The sequence below is a fragment of the Myotis myotis genome, unplaced genomic scaffold (assembly GCF_014108235.1).
Source record: "Myotis myotis isolate mMyoMyo1 unplaced genomic scaffold, mMyoMyo1.p scaffold_m19_p_18, whole genome shotgun sequence".
NCBI classification, from domain to species: Eukaryota; Metazoa; Chordata; class Mammalia; order Chiroptera; family Vespertilionidae; genus Myotis; species Myotis myotis.
This window is the reverse complement of record NW_023416322.1, coordinates 14,824,817-14,840,071: the sequence shown is the minus strand read 5'-3', so window position 1 is coordinate 14,840,071 and position 15,255 is coordinate 14,824,817. Positions and strand designations below refer to the sequence as shown.

Sequence of the window (15,255 nt, the reverse complement as noted above, 5' to 3'; positions counted from 1 at the left end):
TTTTATAGTTTGCGCTCCCATAGGTCTATGAGCTATTTTGAGTTAATTTTTACATATGATATGAAGGGTCTTAGTTCATTTTGGTTTTACATGTGAATATTTTATTTTCCCAGCACCGTTTGTTGAAAAGACCTTTTCACCATCAAATTATCTTGGCATCTTCAGTGAAAATCAATTGACAATCATGTATGGGTTTATTTCTGAACTCTCAATTTCATTCCATTGATTTATATGCCTGTCTTTGCTCTAATAACACAATAAGTAATTACTGTGGCTTTATACTGACTGGAAATCAGGTAGTATGAGTCCTCCAACTCTGTTCTCTTTAAGATTATTTTGCACTTTGCACAGTGGCAGTATTGTAGCCAATGAGGTTTATCCAAGGCGTGATTATTGCTAATTGAAAAAAAAAAAAAGCTTATTTTGGATAGTCTAGGTCCCTTGCCTTTTCATGTACATTTTTGAATGAGCTAAAGGTTTCCTAATTTTGCTGATCTTTTCAATGAATCAACTTGTAAATACCTTGATTTTTCTCTTTTCTATTTCATTGATTTCTGCTTCCTTTCTTCTGCTTGCTTTAAGTGTACTTTTATAGTTTCTGCTTCTTAAGGTGCAAGGTAAGATTTTTACTTGAGATCTTCTTTTCTGACACAGGTGTTTAAAGCCATAAAGTTTTCTCAAAAACTATTTTAGCTGCATCCTATAAATTTTTATATTTGTACGTTTGTATTTGCTTTTAGTTCATTAAGAACATTTTCCAGCTTCTCTTGGGATTTTTTTCCTTTAACTCATAGGTTATATGAGGCATAGGTGTGTTGTTTAATTTCCAAATATTTTTTTAAATGTTTTTATTGATTTCAGAGAGGAAGTGAGAGGTAGAGATAGAAACATCAATGATGAGAGAGAATCACTGATAGGCTGACTCCTGCACGGTCCCCACTGGGGATCAAGACCGCAACTGTGCCTGTGGCCTGACTGGGAATCAAACGATGACCTCCTGGTTCATAGGTCAATGGTCAACCACTGAGCCACACCAGACCAGCATAAAATTTCAAATATTGGTAAAAATTAACTATGACTATCACATATTTTTTAATATTTCAGGAAAGTATAAATTCTTTCTTGTTACAATTGGCTTGTCCACCCTCATTCTTTCTAAAGCATGCCCTCATTATGTAATTCCAATAGAGGTTCATATTTTCAATTTGCAAATATAAATCTATAGGCAAAAGTATAATTGTTTTACTCATGACTATCTTGTTTATTCTGCCATTTTAAATACTATACCAGGCCACAAGAGAGATCATGCAAAGATTCCATTGCTTAAGTGAATATGTCAACCAGTGGCAAATCCAAGATAATCTTTCAACTGACAAAGCAACTGTGTCATAGTTAACCAAACGTACACTGTAAAGTACAAACATACATGATTTGAGGGTTCGTAAAATATATGTATCTTCTTAAAAAACTGCATTTACTATGTTTACTTTAGTACCATTGCCTTGACTAAGATGACTGAACCATGGATTATATGAAAGCTAGGAAGAAAGCAAGAAGGTGACAGACCAAAGAGGGGAAATCTCCCCAAAGCAGAATAATTATTTCCATATAAATCATTTTGTGGGGTTTTTTTTTTAAATGGCCTCTATGACCTGTGAGGTAGTGGAAGAGGAAAGTCAAAGTGACAAATGGCTAATCATGCCAAGAGACCCCTCTTCCCTTTCCTGATGATGTTTCCCCAACCTGAGTGGTAGTTTCCTTAGGCAGGCAATGACAGAATGCTGATTTACAATATAAGCGGTAAGTACCCGCATTTGGGGATTTAACATACCTTCAGCCTAGACTCCTTTACAACTCCTTTATAATTTCTAATAAAAATGGGAGCAACAGACCTTTATAAATTAATGTGGGGAATTCTATTCTAGATGTTATACAGGGTGGGGCAAAAGTAGGTTTATAGTTCTGAGTAGGTAAAACATAGTTTATTCTTGTATTATTAGTTATTAATTATTGCATTATTTTCCATAGAACTGTAAACCTACTTTTGCCCCACAATGTATAATAATGACTACTTCTTTAAGGAAGAGAAACAAAAATTGGCAGTTACTAGAATTCTTTAAATTATTTACCAAAAAAACTCATTTTAAATTTACCTTTTTGTGCCACAACAAATAAGATGAAATCAAACAAATAACTGTCCTTTTCCCATTGAAATGAAATGTTTTATATATCTTTGCATTAATCTCTTACTAGTAGTTCTTTTACAAAATGCTTATGGTATTCTCAACTCAGTATTTCCAAACTGATTATGTTGCTTTATATTTTCAGGATCTTCATGAAGTACAGTTCTGATTCTTTCACTCTTCTGTACAAAAATCTCATGTTTTTTTTCTAAATTAAATATTATCACTCTACCAGGTGATAATGATAATAGAACCCCATGAGAGAATCCCAACTTATCTTTCCACACTCATCACTATATTCCTTCCTCCACTTTAGATAAACCAAATTGAGTCTTTCAGACTTTTTCTTTATTTATTCCACCTATCTTCTTCTCCCACATCCCACCTTGTCATGCTGAAAACCTAAGTCTCCACAAAAATAACACCCACTACACAAAATTTTCCTAATACTACCACTGTATCAACAATAACCCCTCTGTATTTTCACTTGCCAAAGTATTCTTTCAACCTATTTGGCAGCCTTTATCACATCCACCTGCAATACAGTTTTTTATATCTTACCTTTACAGCTTATGGCACTATGCCTTGCCTACATTTGTTGAATGGAACCAAAGTCACTCTTCAAGAGGATACTAGGTATTTCTCTTCTTAATATGTTCTATTAGCCCTCCCTCCCCTTTTAAAAAAGTTCATTTTCCCTGATTAAAAAAATAATTCATGTTTCATTAAACAAAAACTTTAGTTCTTATGTTTATCAAATAGCCTTTCCCTTTGTGTTTTTCATAAAAGTGTACAGATCCCAGGCCTGACAGTTATTGCTGATTTACTGTGAGCCTATCATACCACAACACTGACAACCCTCAGTGTACTCACCAAATCCGTTATTCAAAACTAGAGGAGCATTTTAAATGTAGGGAATCAATTTAAGAAGTTCATCAGAGTTTCAAGCTTCCCTCTGGAATACTAAACTTGAATTATCAACTATCTCTTTCTTCAAAGCCACCAAAATATGCACTGACATCAATGCCCAAGTTCCATCAATGGATGAAGCTAACTAAGAATGATCTAACTGGGCAAGATTTTTTAACACCACATCCCCCCTATGCAACCTGAGGAGCCCATTTCTAAGTTTATAAATATGAATTAAAGAGCGAAAATAGCTATTCATAAATAGTTACAAAATGTAATAGCAAAAGTAGAGCAGCTCCAGACAAGCTAAATGCAATTCTTAAAAAGTTACACCTACGTAAATATATAGACTAGATGCTCAGTGCACAAAATTCGTGCATGGGTAGGGTCCCTAGCGGCTGCTCCGGGGCCTTCTTTCGTTCCACAGTGCCCCCTGGTGGTCAGTGCACATCATAGTGAGCGATCAAACTCCCAGTCGGTCGAACTCCCGAGGGGACACTTTGCATATTAGGCTTATATATAACAGATAGATAGATAGATAGATAGATAGATAGATAGATAGATAGATAGACAGACAGACTAAATATCAGCCTAGATTTTTGAGAGAAAAAAATTTTAATACCAATAAGCTCACCAATACTTAGATAATAGCATAAACCTGAAGATACACAGTACTAATTCTGAATTTGCAATCAGTAATGGGTCTTTCTTGCCCAAAATTAATTTCTTTAAGGTTTTAGAGCTGCAGGCTCTCCTAATTTGCATGTTTGACACATTTGGCCAATAGGTCAATTAAATTACCTGTTGAATGAGTGAGCGAGCCTCTTCAGAGACACATTCTGGCATGTTCAAAGTAGTGTGAGTAGTTATTCCTGCTGGATGGCACTCAACCAGAGTCTGAAACAATCAATCAGGTACACTTCTTACCCAGGATTTATGGACAGTGAGTGCAGAGAACTCAGCAATGGTCTTAACTGGAGGTGTAGTAATCAGCAGTGCCACATAAGCAGTATAAGACGAGGGCTCTAAGCCTATAGAACTTCTAACCGGAATGAAGGCAATCAGATAAATCACATCATAAGCTTATGCTTCTAGCCCTTTTACCTTAGTTATAAAGTGGCTCATAAGTAGAAGAGCTTATATTTATACATAAAAACTAAAAAGGGACTTTAGATAACTCTAAATAATTTTAATGTATTAAAAACCTTCAAAATTAATAATATATATGTATATATATGTGTATATGTGGCACATTATGGTTTAAATGTATGTATAGATGGTTTGTAAATTCCACAACTATCTTGGGAATTCTATATTATCTACATATTTAAGGTAGAGGACTACTTATAAAACTGACTGTTCCTCTGTTTTCTTCCCAGGAGGCAATCTGCACAGTACTCTATTAAAAGTCTACTAACCTCAAATATGATACTTAAAAGTTATTGATCAGAGAGAGCATAAATTCTGTCCTAAAGCTAGAACAGATAGGAAAAAATTATAGTATTGAGAAAAAAGAGGTTACCATTTATATCTACATTAATTTTCTTTAAAATGAGAATTCCCTCCTGATTTCAGACAAAATGTTTAAAATATCTAAAGAATTATAATACATCCTGATATGAACCTTACAGATTTAACTCTATTTAAAAGGAAATCATGGAAAATAAAGAGAAAAAGTATTTAGTCTTATACAAGTATCTTACTGTGTACTGACATTGTGACATACAGAATTTTACCATCGATTTATTCAGTGCAATACAACTCTAATTTCTTTATCTGAAATCTTGATAAATTTACTGCACATATATATCTCAAAGTTTTTCTTACCTAGTCTCTGATCTAAAAATTACAGGCAAAGGCTAAATGGTCTCAATTTGAAATCAAGGTAGCATCTGGGTAAACTTATTAAGCGTCCAGGTCACTGCTTACCTTGCCAGTGAGAAGTTCAAAGAGGACAGCACCCAAACTCCACCAATCACAGGCTTCAGTTTCTTCAGTGATTGCTCCAACCTCTAAACACACCAAAAAAGGTTGATATTAAAATTCCAAAGGTCAATTAAACTTTCAAAATTAACATGTATTAGCAAGGTGACCTTTTTAATGCTGAGAGAGCAAATACTAAATACTACTGGGCTTTCAAAATCCCTGAAAGTTACTTATCCTTTTGATCACCTACTGTGGTTGCATTTTTTTTTTTCTTGACGCAGTCATATATTAAATGGAGACATTTTTTCTTTAGTTGATAGAGGGACACCTTCAAGATACTATACTTAAAAGTTACATGAATATACTATATCAGCATTTTGCTTAATTTTTCAAATTTGAGAAAGTGTAGCCAACTCTACCTAAGAGGTCATGTTTTGATTTAAAAACAAAGACTCTACTTTCAGAAGGAACTGCAAAAATCATTTAAAGCAGTATTAATTATCCTTGGACAGAGAGGTGACACGCCTTGTCCAATGTCACATAGTAAATCAGTAACAGAACTAAGACCTAGTTCACAGTATCATCCTTCTCCTATATAATTGTTTTCAACTAAAGGAGGAGCATGTGCAATGCAGATTTACCCACTTTGTTATTACAAGTACAGAGAGATATGTTGTTTTAAGCCACAACGGAAACTACTGGCTAAAATAAGTGATTTTAGAGTGTCTACAAATTACAATTTTATCTATGTTAATCCCTCTCTCATCAGCACAAGTTCCTTAAATGTAATAGGAATTCTCAGGTGTCATCTTTCAGGTTTCTCCACAAGTCTGCAAAAACTCCTCATTTCACCATTTCTGAGGCTTTTAGCCCTTAAGTCATGTTCAATGTATTTTTACCCTTTCCTAATGACATTCAATTAGTTGCAAAGCCAAACACACACACACACACACACACACACGTATCTGTGTATATATAGGCACATTCTTATGATGGAATACTACTACATAAGTATAGGGAGACGCTCTAGAGTTAAGCCTCGGATTGATCTGTGGCAGAGCCACAAACAAGTCCCAGCTTAGAGGGCAGAGCCCTCTTAGCATAATTAAGCTTGACCTTATGGCCACCCCCTAGATCAGGGGTGGGCAAACTTTTTGACTCCAGGGCCACAATGGGTTCTTAAACTGGACCGGAGGGCCGGAACAAAAGCATGGATGGAGTGTTTGTGTGAACTAATATAAATTCAAAGTAAACATCATTACATAAAAGGGTACGGTCTTTTTTTTTTTTTTAGTTTTATTCATTTCAAACGGGCCAGATCCAGCCTGCAGGCCGTAGTTTGCCCACGGCTGCCCTAGATCCTTCCTGGGTAGCTAATGGGCTGTGGGAGGTGCTGCAAGTGCTGCCAAAACAAGTGAAACTCACAAGAACATTGTAACTATGTTGACCACTACCTTGTTTTACTCTGACTATAAAATAAAGCCTCAGCTTGCTGGCTGGATCCTTCTCTGTGGCCTCCCTCATCCAGGCACAGGAGATCCACCGAGCCCCAGCTATATTCTCTTTGTCTGTCTTTTCTTTAATCTTTCACTGCCCCTCCTCAGGCTCACTGAACCTTGACTGTGCTGGCACAGCACACATAAGTATTTAAAATGATGTATTTGTGCAAGGTTTAAGTATATAAGTCAACGTCTGGATACAGTAAATTTTTAAAAAACAATAGAGTTCTAATTTTAAAATTATGTATTTTTCTAAAGATTGGTGAGAAAATATGACAAAGTGTTTTACTGGTTTGCCTCTGTGGTAGTGAGAGTTTTACTTTCATTCCATGCTTGTTAGCCTACATGAATAACCAAGTGGTACAATTTTATTTTATTTTTTAAAATATATTTTTATTGATTTCAGAGAGGAAGGGAGAGGGAGAGAGATAGAAATATCAATGATGATAGAGAATCATTGATCAGCTGCCTCCTGCACGCCCCTACTGGCGATTGAGCCCACAACCTGGGCATGTGCCCTAACCGGGAATCGAACTGATATCCTGGTTCATGAGTCCACACTCAACCACTGAGCCACACTAGCCAGGCCAAGTGGTACAATTTTATTTTTTTAAAAATATATTTTATTGATTTTTTACAGAGAGGAAGGGAGAGGGATAGAGAGAAACATCGATCAGCTGCCTTCTGCACACCCCCAACTGGGGATTTGCCTGCAGCCAAGGTACATGCCCTTGACCGGAATCGAACCTGGGATCTTTCAGTCCGCAGGCCGATGCTCTATCCACTCAGCCAAACCAGTTAGGGCAGTACAATTTAAATGTATAACCAGATGACATGAAAACATTCAGACTTGTTGGAGCAGGGACGACAAAGCTATATGTAGGTCAATCCTGCCCGAGACTCTGCTGGCTACATGGTTTCCCCCACAATTTGAATGTTGTTATACATTTCAGAGCAATAGACTAGGAATCAGAAGCCCTGGACTAAGAGCTTTGAGGAATTCACTTGATCTCATTCATAATATGAAGGTTAGATCTGAGGGTCTATATGTTAAATTTAGCTCTACATTCTATAGTTTGGACACTCAAGGATTTCCTAAAATAGTGATTTTCTTTACAAAAAATTCATTGGGGCTCTCATTCATAGTGCTTATAGTATCCCTCCAAGATTCAAATACACTGCCCCACACCCGTTCCCAAGCCTCCCATTGCACAGTTCCTTACAGTTTAAGCAGTCAATGCATCCTCTTCCTATTCAAAATTCTGAAATGGCTTCTCACTGACCATTAAATAACATTCACATGTCTAACTTAAACAAGCATGTATACAATCAGGCCTCCACAATGAGGTCTCACTGTATCAGTCATTCAACCAGCATACATAAACAGTACAAACTAGACACTACGCTAGGCACTAGGCACTATCCCTCCATAGAATTCCATGTGCTGGCCACATGCTAAATAATATGAAACTAAAAATCACTTTTCCCAATGGCATATTTTGTGGCTTTGTCTTTTACTGTTTTTGCTCAAGAATTTAAGTCATTCCATTTTCTTTAATCGTACAGCAAGTAATACAAATCTCTTAGTTTTATAATAATCAGAGGCCTGGTGCACAAAAATTTGTGCACTCGGCGGGGAGGGAGGGAGGTGGGGTCGCTCAGCCAGGCCTGTGCCCTCTCCCAGTCTGGGACCCCTCGGGAGATAACACCCTGCTGGCTTAGGCCTGCTCCCGGGTGGCAGAGGGCAGGCCCAATCCCTAGGTGCAGCCCCTGGTCGGGCTCAGAGCAGGGCCGATTGGGGAGTTGGGGCGCCGCCCCCTGTCATGCACAGAGCAGGACAGATTGGGAGGTTGCGATGCCACCCTCAGTCACACTCAGGGTAGGGCCGATTGGGGGGTTGGGGCACCGCCCGCTGTCACACTCAAGGCAGGGTCGATGGGGAGGTTGTGGCGCCACCCCTTGTCACGCACAGAGCAGGGCCAATCAGGGGGGTTGGGGTTCCGTACCCTGTCATGCACAGAGCAGGACCAATCAGGGGGTTGGGGCACTGCCCCGTCATGCACAGAGCAGGGCCCATCAGGGGGGTTGGGGCTCCGTACCCTGTCACACACAGAGCAAGGTCAATCAGGGGGTTGGGGAGCTCACCCCTGTCATGCACAAAGCAGGGCCGATAAGGAGGTTGAGGAGCTCCCCCGTCACTCACAGAGTAGGGCCGATAGGGAGGTTGTGGCCCCGCCCCCTGTCACACACAGAGCCGCAGGGCTATCAGGGGGTTTGGGCGCTGCCCCGTCAGGCTGATCCTGGTGCCGGGAGGCCTCTCGGCTCCGCTGATCCCAGTGCTGGGAGGCATATTACCCTTTTACTATATAGGATAGAGGCCTGGTGCACGGGTGGGGCTGGCTGGTTTGCCCTGAAGGGTGTCCTGGATCAGGGTGGGTGTCCCCACTGGGGTGCCTGGCCAGCCTGGGTGAGGGGATGAGGGCTGTTTTCAGGCCGACTGAAGCTCCCAACAGCTCCTTTTTTTGTTTTCCTTTTTTTATTCTGGGCCAGCTTTAGCTCTGGCTCCAGTTCTGAGGCTCCAGCTCTGAGGCCTCTGGTTTGTTTCGGTTCTATAATCGAAACAATGTATAACTCCAGCTCTGAGATCCCGGGCTCACTGAAAGCAGGTTTCTGGGGTTTTGTTTAGCTTCTAAAATTTGTTACAATGTTTCTTAAACTGCAAGCTCAGAGGCCGGCAAGGCAGGCAGGGAACGTTGGAGTCCTCCATCACTGAAGCAAGCAAGCCTCATGTTAGTTTCAAGCTGCCCGGCTGCCGGCCGCCATCTTGGCTGGCAGTTAATTTGCATATCTCGCTGATTAGCCAATGGGGCGGGTAGCAGTCGTACACCAATTACCATGTTTCTCTTTTATTAGATAGGATTATTTCTGTTCACTAGTCAAGATCCAAAATAATTGGTCAGTCATCTATTTTTAATATGCTCCCAATAAGTCTCACGTTCTTTGTTGCTGTGCTCACAGTAGGCACACACTGCAAAAATGATCATTGCAACACTAAAATAGCAGTTAACACTGACTACTTACTATATGTAAGGAACTATGTCTAATATTTTGCATGTATCATTTAACATTTCCAAGCAACTTTATGGAAACCTTATTTGGGTAGGGTGGCTTTGGAGACTACAGTAACTGGGTGCCCTGGGAAAAGAGGAACATCTGACCCAATCAGAAGTGAAAATTATTAAGATGGTTTTATAGGGTCTAACATGCCCTGAAAAGCTCTAGAACAGCCGTGGGCAAACTACGGCCTGCGGGCTGGATCCGACCCGTTTGAAATGAATAAAACTATTGAAAAAAAAGACCGTACCCTTTTATGTAATGATGTTTATTTTGAATTTAAATTAGTTCACACAAACACTCCATCCATGCTTTTGTTCCGGCCCTCCGGTCCAGTTTAAGAACCCATTGTGGCCCTGGAGTCAAAAAGTTTGCCCACCCCTGCTCTAGACTAAAGCCAAACGCCAACTCTGCTCAGAAAGGTTTTCTGTTAGGATTGAGCAGAGGGTCATTGAGATAAGGCTCCACAATGTATCAATGGCTTGCAATTGATAAAGCCCCTTTTAAATTCAGCCAAAGGTCCAAGTGCCATTACCAGCGCAGCCTAGACCATCAAAAGGGCTATGTTATGCTAGTTTTGCATATCACTGCTGGGATTAGGAGGGGTCCAGGGGTGAGAGGGTGGGAATGAAATGTGTGTGTGTGTGGGGGGGGGGGGGGTAGCGGTACTTGAAACTACCAAGTAAGCACAGTACATCTTCCTGAGCATAAAGGTTTTTATAAGTGTGGAGGGAGCTGGATATTGTTTTACCATTAAAAGAAACAGAGATCTATTATGGAACAGAATGTAAAATTTACATGGATTTGCAAGATAAAAGACTTCAAAGGGACTTCAGGATCATATTTCACTAGTCCCCTGGGGTACCCATTTCATATTGCCTCTACAGTCATAAGTACTTGGGTAGAAAAGTTTTAGAGGCACTTCAGGAGACAGACAAGGTATATCCCTTCATTGATTTCTGTGAACTTGCTCAACTAAGGAGTCTGAGAACTGGGTTCATTGGTTTTATCTGCTTTGAAATCCCTCGCAATCTTCTGCCAGAGTCCTTAAACAGGTAGATAATGACCAACATACTGCATCAAATGTGAACTGCCACAGTGTCTGAATATTCCCTATTAGCATATTATTATACATTAGCCCTAATTCTAATTCTTAGATTAAAATTGTAAAGATATACCCTGAAACTGAATTGCCAAAAAGAAGCCTGAGGCTGTGTGGCTGTCAAAAGCACTTCTCTAAAACTGCTTTACTTGCAAAATCTATATAAAAAGTTTAAGCATAAACCCAGAATACTGACTTATATATAAAGCTAAACGATAGCTACTACAAACACCAGGTGAATAGTCAGTAGATGTGCCTAACTTCAAAAGTAGAAAACTTATAGAAATAAAGACCAAATAACTTTGTGAAGCTATTTTCAGAATAAAATACGGTGAAGCTGAGAAATCCCTTTAAACTTCTACCTTCCATTTTTTAAATCTTAAAAAAAAAAAAGCAGAAACATTTTAAAGGATAAATTCTACCACTGTTTACACTGTTTTCTCTACCCTCAAAATATTTTTCTTATAAAACCCAAGTGTTAAGTTTCCATGCATGTCCCTTTCACCCCCACTACATTCTATATTTGCAATGTCCGACGGCCGTATTCTCCACAAGTGCAGCAGCACTACAGGCATCGAACAAAGTGATTAGGGGGGAATAAACTATTCCCTAAGAAGACAAACAAGGTCTCAGATTTTTCCCACAAAACCTCAAAAAAAGATGGTGATATCAAAGAATCCTAGATATTCTTCCTTCTGAGTCAAAGAAATGTATTGATTGACAGGGCTCAAGCTATGCTCCTCTGTGAGCCTGGCTCGGCGTGGTACTAAGCTTCTTGAAAAATGAGGACAGCCAGACCTCTAGCATTCTTCCTACCTGTAATTTTATGATCCTGAAAATGTTTTCAAAAGTACTCGTGAGCTTTTCTCATAACTTTTCCCCCCTCCATTAACATGATTCCCAAAGAGTGGGATTATGCTAAAATGAGCTAGCAATGCTCAATTTTCCTCTTTCTCCTTTCTAGACCCAACCACTATTCCTTTTCTCTAAGAGACCTGGTAGCAAGTGAAATGAATCAGTGTCACTAAACCTGTTACCATCTTTCAATGTAATGGAGACAGAATCAGCTCCAGGTTAGATTTCCAATCATCTAGAATTTTAAGGAAATCAAATATGTGAGAACAGTTTAGAAAAATTCTAGAACTCTCCCTTGAGCACATTATCATAGTCTAACACAACACAGAATCTCACTGATTCATACTCTTATTTCACAAGTGAATAAACAAGTTCAGATTAACAATAAAGCTATTGCAACGTAAAATGTACTTTGACTACATCGATTTTACTCATGTTCAACATCACAGAACACTCTTCAACGAGCCAAGGTAATTTGTTCAGAAAAAATGATGCCGCCTTGATAACCCATGTTGTCAAAGAGCTTGCTAAAACATAGGAGAGTTTTATAGTCTTTACTAGAGGCCCAGTGCATGAAATTCATGCACTGAGGGGTGGGGGTCCCTCAGCCCAGCCTGCCCCCCTCACAGTCCAGGAGCCCTCAGAGGATATCCTACTGACTGCTTAGGCCCACTCTCTGTCTGGCCGCGGAGGCTCAGAGCAGGCACCCCATGTGCGTATGTGTGTGTCCACTGGGGGCCTGCCCCCTGCCACTCCACGGAGCAGGCGCCGTGTGTGTGTGTGTGTGTGTGTGTGTGTGTGTGTGTGTCTGCTTGGGGCCTGCCCCCAGCCCTGTTGGAGGTGCAGAACAGGAGCCCCGTGTGTGTGTGTGTGTGTGTGTGTGTGTGTGTGTGTGTGTGTGTGTGTCTGCTTGGGGCCTGCTCCCAGCCCCGTTGGAGGTGCAGAACAGGAGCCCCGTATGTGTGTGTGTGTGTGTGTTTGTCAGCTGGGGACCTGCCCCCAGCCACGCTGTGGAGGCTCAGAACAGTTGCCCCTCTGTGTTGATCTCTCAGGCTCTGGGCCACACCTGTGTGGTTCTCTCAGGCTCAGGGCTGCGCCCAGCCCCTCCTCCTGAGCTGGTCATGACCATTACAGAGACCCAGCCTCATTTGCATATTACCTTTTATATAGATAGATAGGTAGATAGATAATAATCAGAGTTTACTGAGTCTCCCTCCTATAGCCAAAAATAATCATGTTAACCTGACCCCAAAACCGTAACTATAATAAGCCTCACTCCTGTAAAGTAAAGGAGTATAAAAACAGCTTACACTCAGGAAACCCTAAAATGTCTGTATCTGTGTGAGAAGTGAAGAAAAAAAACAAAGTATCCGCCCAGACTTGAGGAAGTAGGAAAGACATGGGACAGACCACGTGATCTCAGCACTACTGACATCATACAGCGTATCCACAGGCTCAGGCCCTGCCTGTTAGGACTACATGATTTAAATTATATACATTTGTCAAAAAATGTGACTCAAAAATAACCAAAGATAATACTAAAACTATGCTGGAAATGTTATAGAAAATGGAAAAAGCTAGAAAATGCATCTCAAGCTTTAAATACTAACCTTTCTACAAAGCTTTATAAAGAAGAATTATCTCGCATTTCAAGCAACTGTGGTGCCCTCGGCATCCCAAACTCAGGACTTGCTCTTTAAGAGACATTCCTGTTACAATGTGGGATAAATCAGGGAACCTGGTGGCACAAAGGCAGTCCTTGATGGGTTTGTCCAGGTATACCTACCAACTGGTGACGTCACTTGATTCTGTTCCCTGGTGCTTTTTCTAAGGGAGACACACATGCATGTCCTCTCATCCTTCCACTTACTTCTACAAATAATAACAATACAGTTGCCCACACCCATCCCAAAAATCTCCAGAGACAATTCTACAGCCTCCATCAGGCAGTATGTTCTGTTGCTATCTTCCTTCCAGTACATGGTAGAACATATAGGAAGTTCAGAATTTTCTTAGACAAGAATTTCCCGTATAAAGAAATTCTATTTTAATTTAGGACAAGTATTTAAATATTTTTCCTAAACTGTTTTCCTTAACCACTTTAAAAAGAGAGAATTTTGCTGAAACCGGTTTGGCTCAGTGGATAAAGCATCGGCCTGCGGACTGAAAGGTCCCAGGTTCGATTCCGGTCAAGGGCATGTACCTTGGTTGCGGGCACATCCCCAGTAGGAGATGTGCAGGAGGCAGCTGATCGATGTTTCTCTCTCATCGATGTTTCTAACTCTCTATCTATCTCCCTTCCTCTCTGTAAAAAATCAATAAAATATATTAAAAAAAAAAAGAGTTGGTACTCTCTTTAAAATAAATAAATAGATAGATAGATAGATAGATAGATAGATAAATAAATAAATAAATAGAGAATTTTACAAGCCTTACTTCTTTTCACTCTCAAAGAAATTATAACTGCAGAACTGTTATTAAGAGGTCATATAAATCTCAATGAAAAAGTAGCAATTGTTACAAATAAGTTTTTATGTAATAGTCAAATTAAACCAATATTTGGATGCTATGAGAATCTGTCACATAAATGACTTAGCACTCTATCCAGATATCATAATGAAAGAACAATTTTAAAGGCACAGACCTATATAATACATTAAAATAATAATCAGTAGTAAGTATATTTTGGCGAGGAAGGGTAAATACATTTTTCTAATGCCACAGAATTTTTTTCCAAAATAATTTTAAAAAAATTTTTTTTCCAAAATAACTTTTTAAATTGTTAAAAATTGACCTTAAGCCCAATGGTGTGGCTCAGTAGTTGAGTGTCAACCCATGCACCAGGAGGTCCTGGTTCGATTCCGGGTCAGTGCACATGCCCAGGTTGTGGGCTCAATCCCCAGCAAGGCGTGTGCAGGAGGCATCAGATTGATGTTGATGCCATGTTTCTATCTCTCCCTCTCCCTTCCTCTCTCTCTCTAAAATTAATTTTTAAAGAAAAACATTAAAAAGTTTATTTTAAAAAAATTGACCCTAAGAATTCCAACTCTTTCTTTTGGAAAAACAAAACAAAAACATAAGTAACAAAAATACAGCAGCTTTTGGAATTCAGTGAATAAGACAATATGAAAATTAAGCCACATTTTTATGAACCTTACAATTAAACACTATGTATACTTTAATAGTGTCAGGAAAAAAAAACTGGAGTAAATTTTCTATAAATTCTCGCTAAGTGTTCAGTAAGATTTAAAATGCTGTTGTAAATGATCAAAAATTTGTTAACCTGCTTCCAAGAGAGCCAGACTTCATTAATGGCCTTAGGTTGGAGTAGAGGGCAGTCAAAAAAAAATCTGATCTATCGTCAGTGACATACTGACGCACTTGGACCGAGGAAAAGCACATCTTTCTCTGCAGTGAGTGTTCCACGTCAGCTAGAGCATGGAAACACAGACAGCCTTTCCCTGCAGCATCTGTTGCTAATTGAAAGGGACTAGAATTACAAAATTCTAGTCAATTTCTCTCACCAGCTCTTGCTGTGTATAAAGATTTTCTATGCAGGGGCCAAGCATTAGTCTTCCACTACAGCTGATGACTAAAGAGCAAAGAGAAAGAAACACAGAAGAAAGAATGTTTTTGAATCCAACATTATATGGAACCAAACTGCGAG

At 39.5% G+C, this 15,255-nt stretch overlaps 1 protein-coding gene and 1 non-coding gene across 12 annotated transcripts in view; one reads left to right on the top strand and one right to left on the bottom strand.

Moving 5' to 3' along the window:
* Positions 1 to 15,255, bottom strand: part of RPS6KC1 (ribosomal protein S6 kinase C1) — a 159,755-nt gene that overhangs the window by 28,657 nt on the left and 115,843 nt on the right. For 9 of the 11 annotated variants that reach the window (XR_004973439.1, XM_036344812.1, XM_036344810.1 and 6 more), the window contains 2 exons: positions 5,022 to 5,104; positions 3,894 to 3,989 (listed from right to left, as the gene is read on the bottom strand). Coding sequence is in view for 10 of the 11 variants with exons in the window: in XM_036344812.1 (XP_036200705.1) it covers positions 3,894 to 3,989; positions 5,022 to 5,104 (179 nt within the window). In the remaining variant the exon portion in view is untranslated. The remainder of the gene's footprint in view (positions 1 to 3,893; positions 3,990 to 5,021; positions 5,105 to 15,255) is intronic. The other 2 variants (XM_036344815.1, XM_036344816.1) reach the window with 1 other exon arrangement.
* LOC118673863 lies at positions 340 to 479 on the top strand. The gene has a single exon (XR_004973519.1). It is a non-coding gene; the product is annotated as a U4 spliceosomal RNA (small nuclear RNA).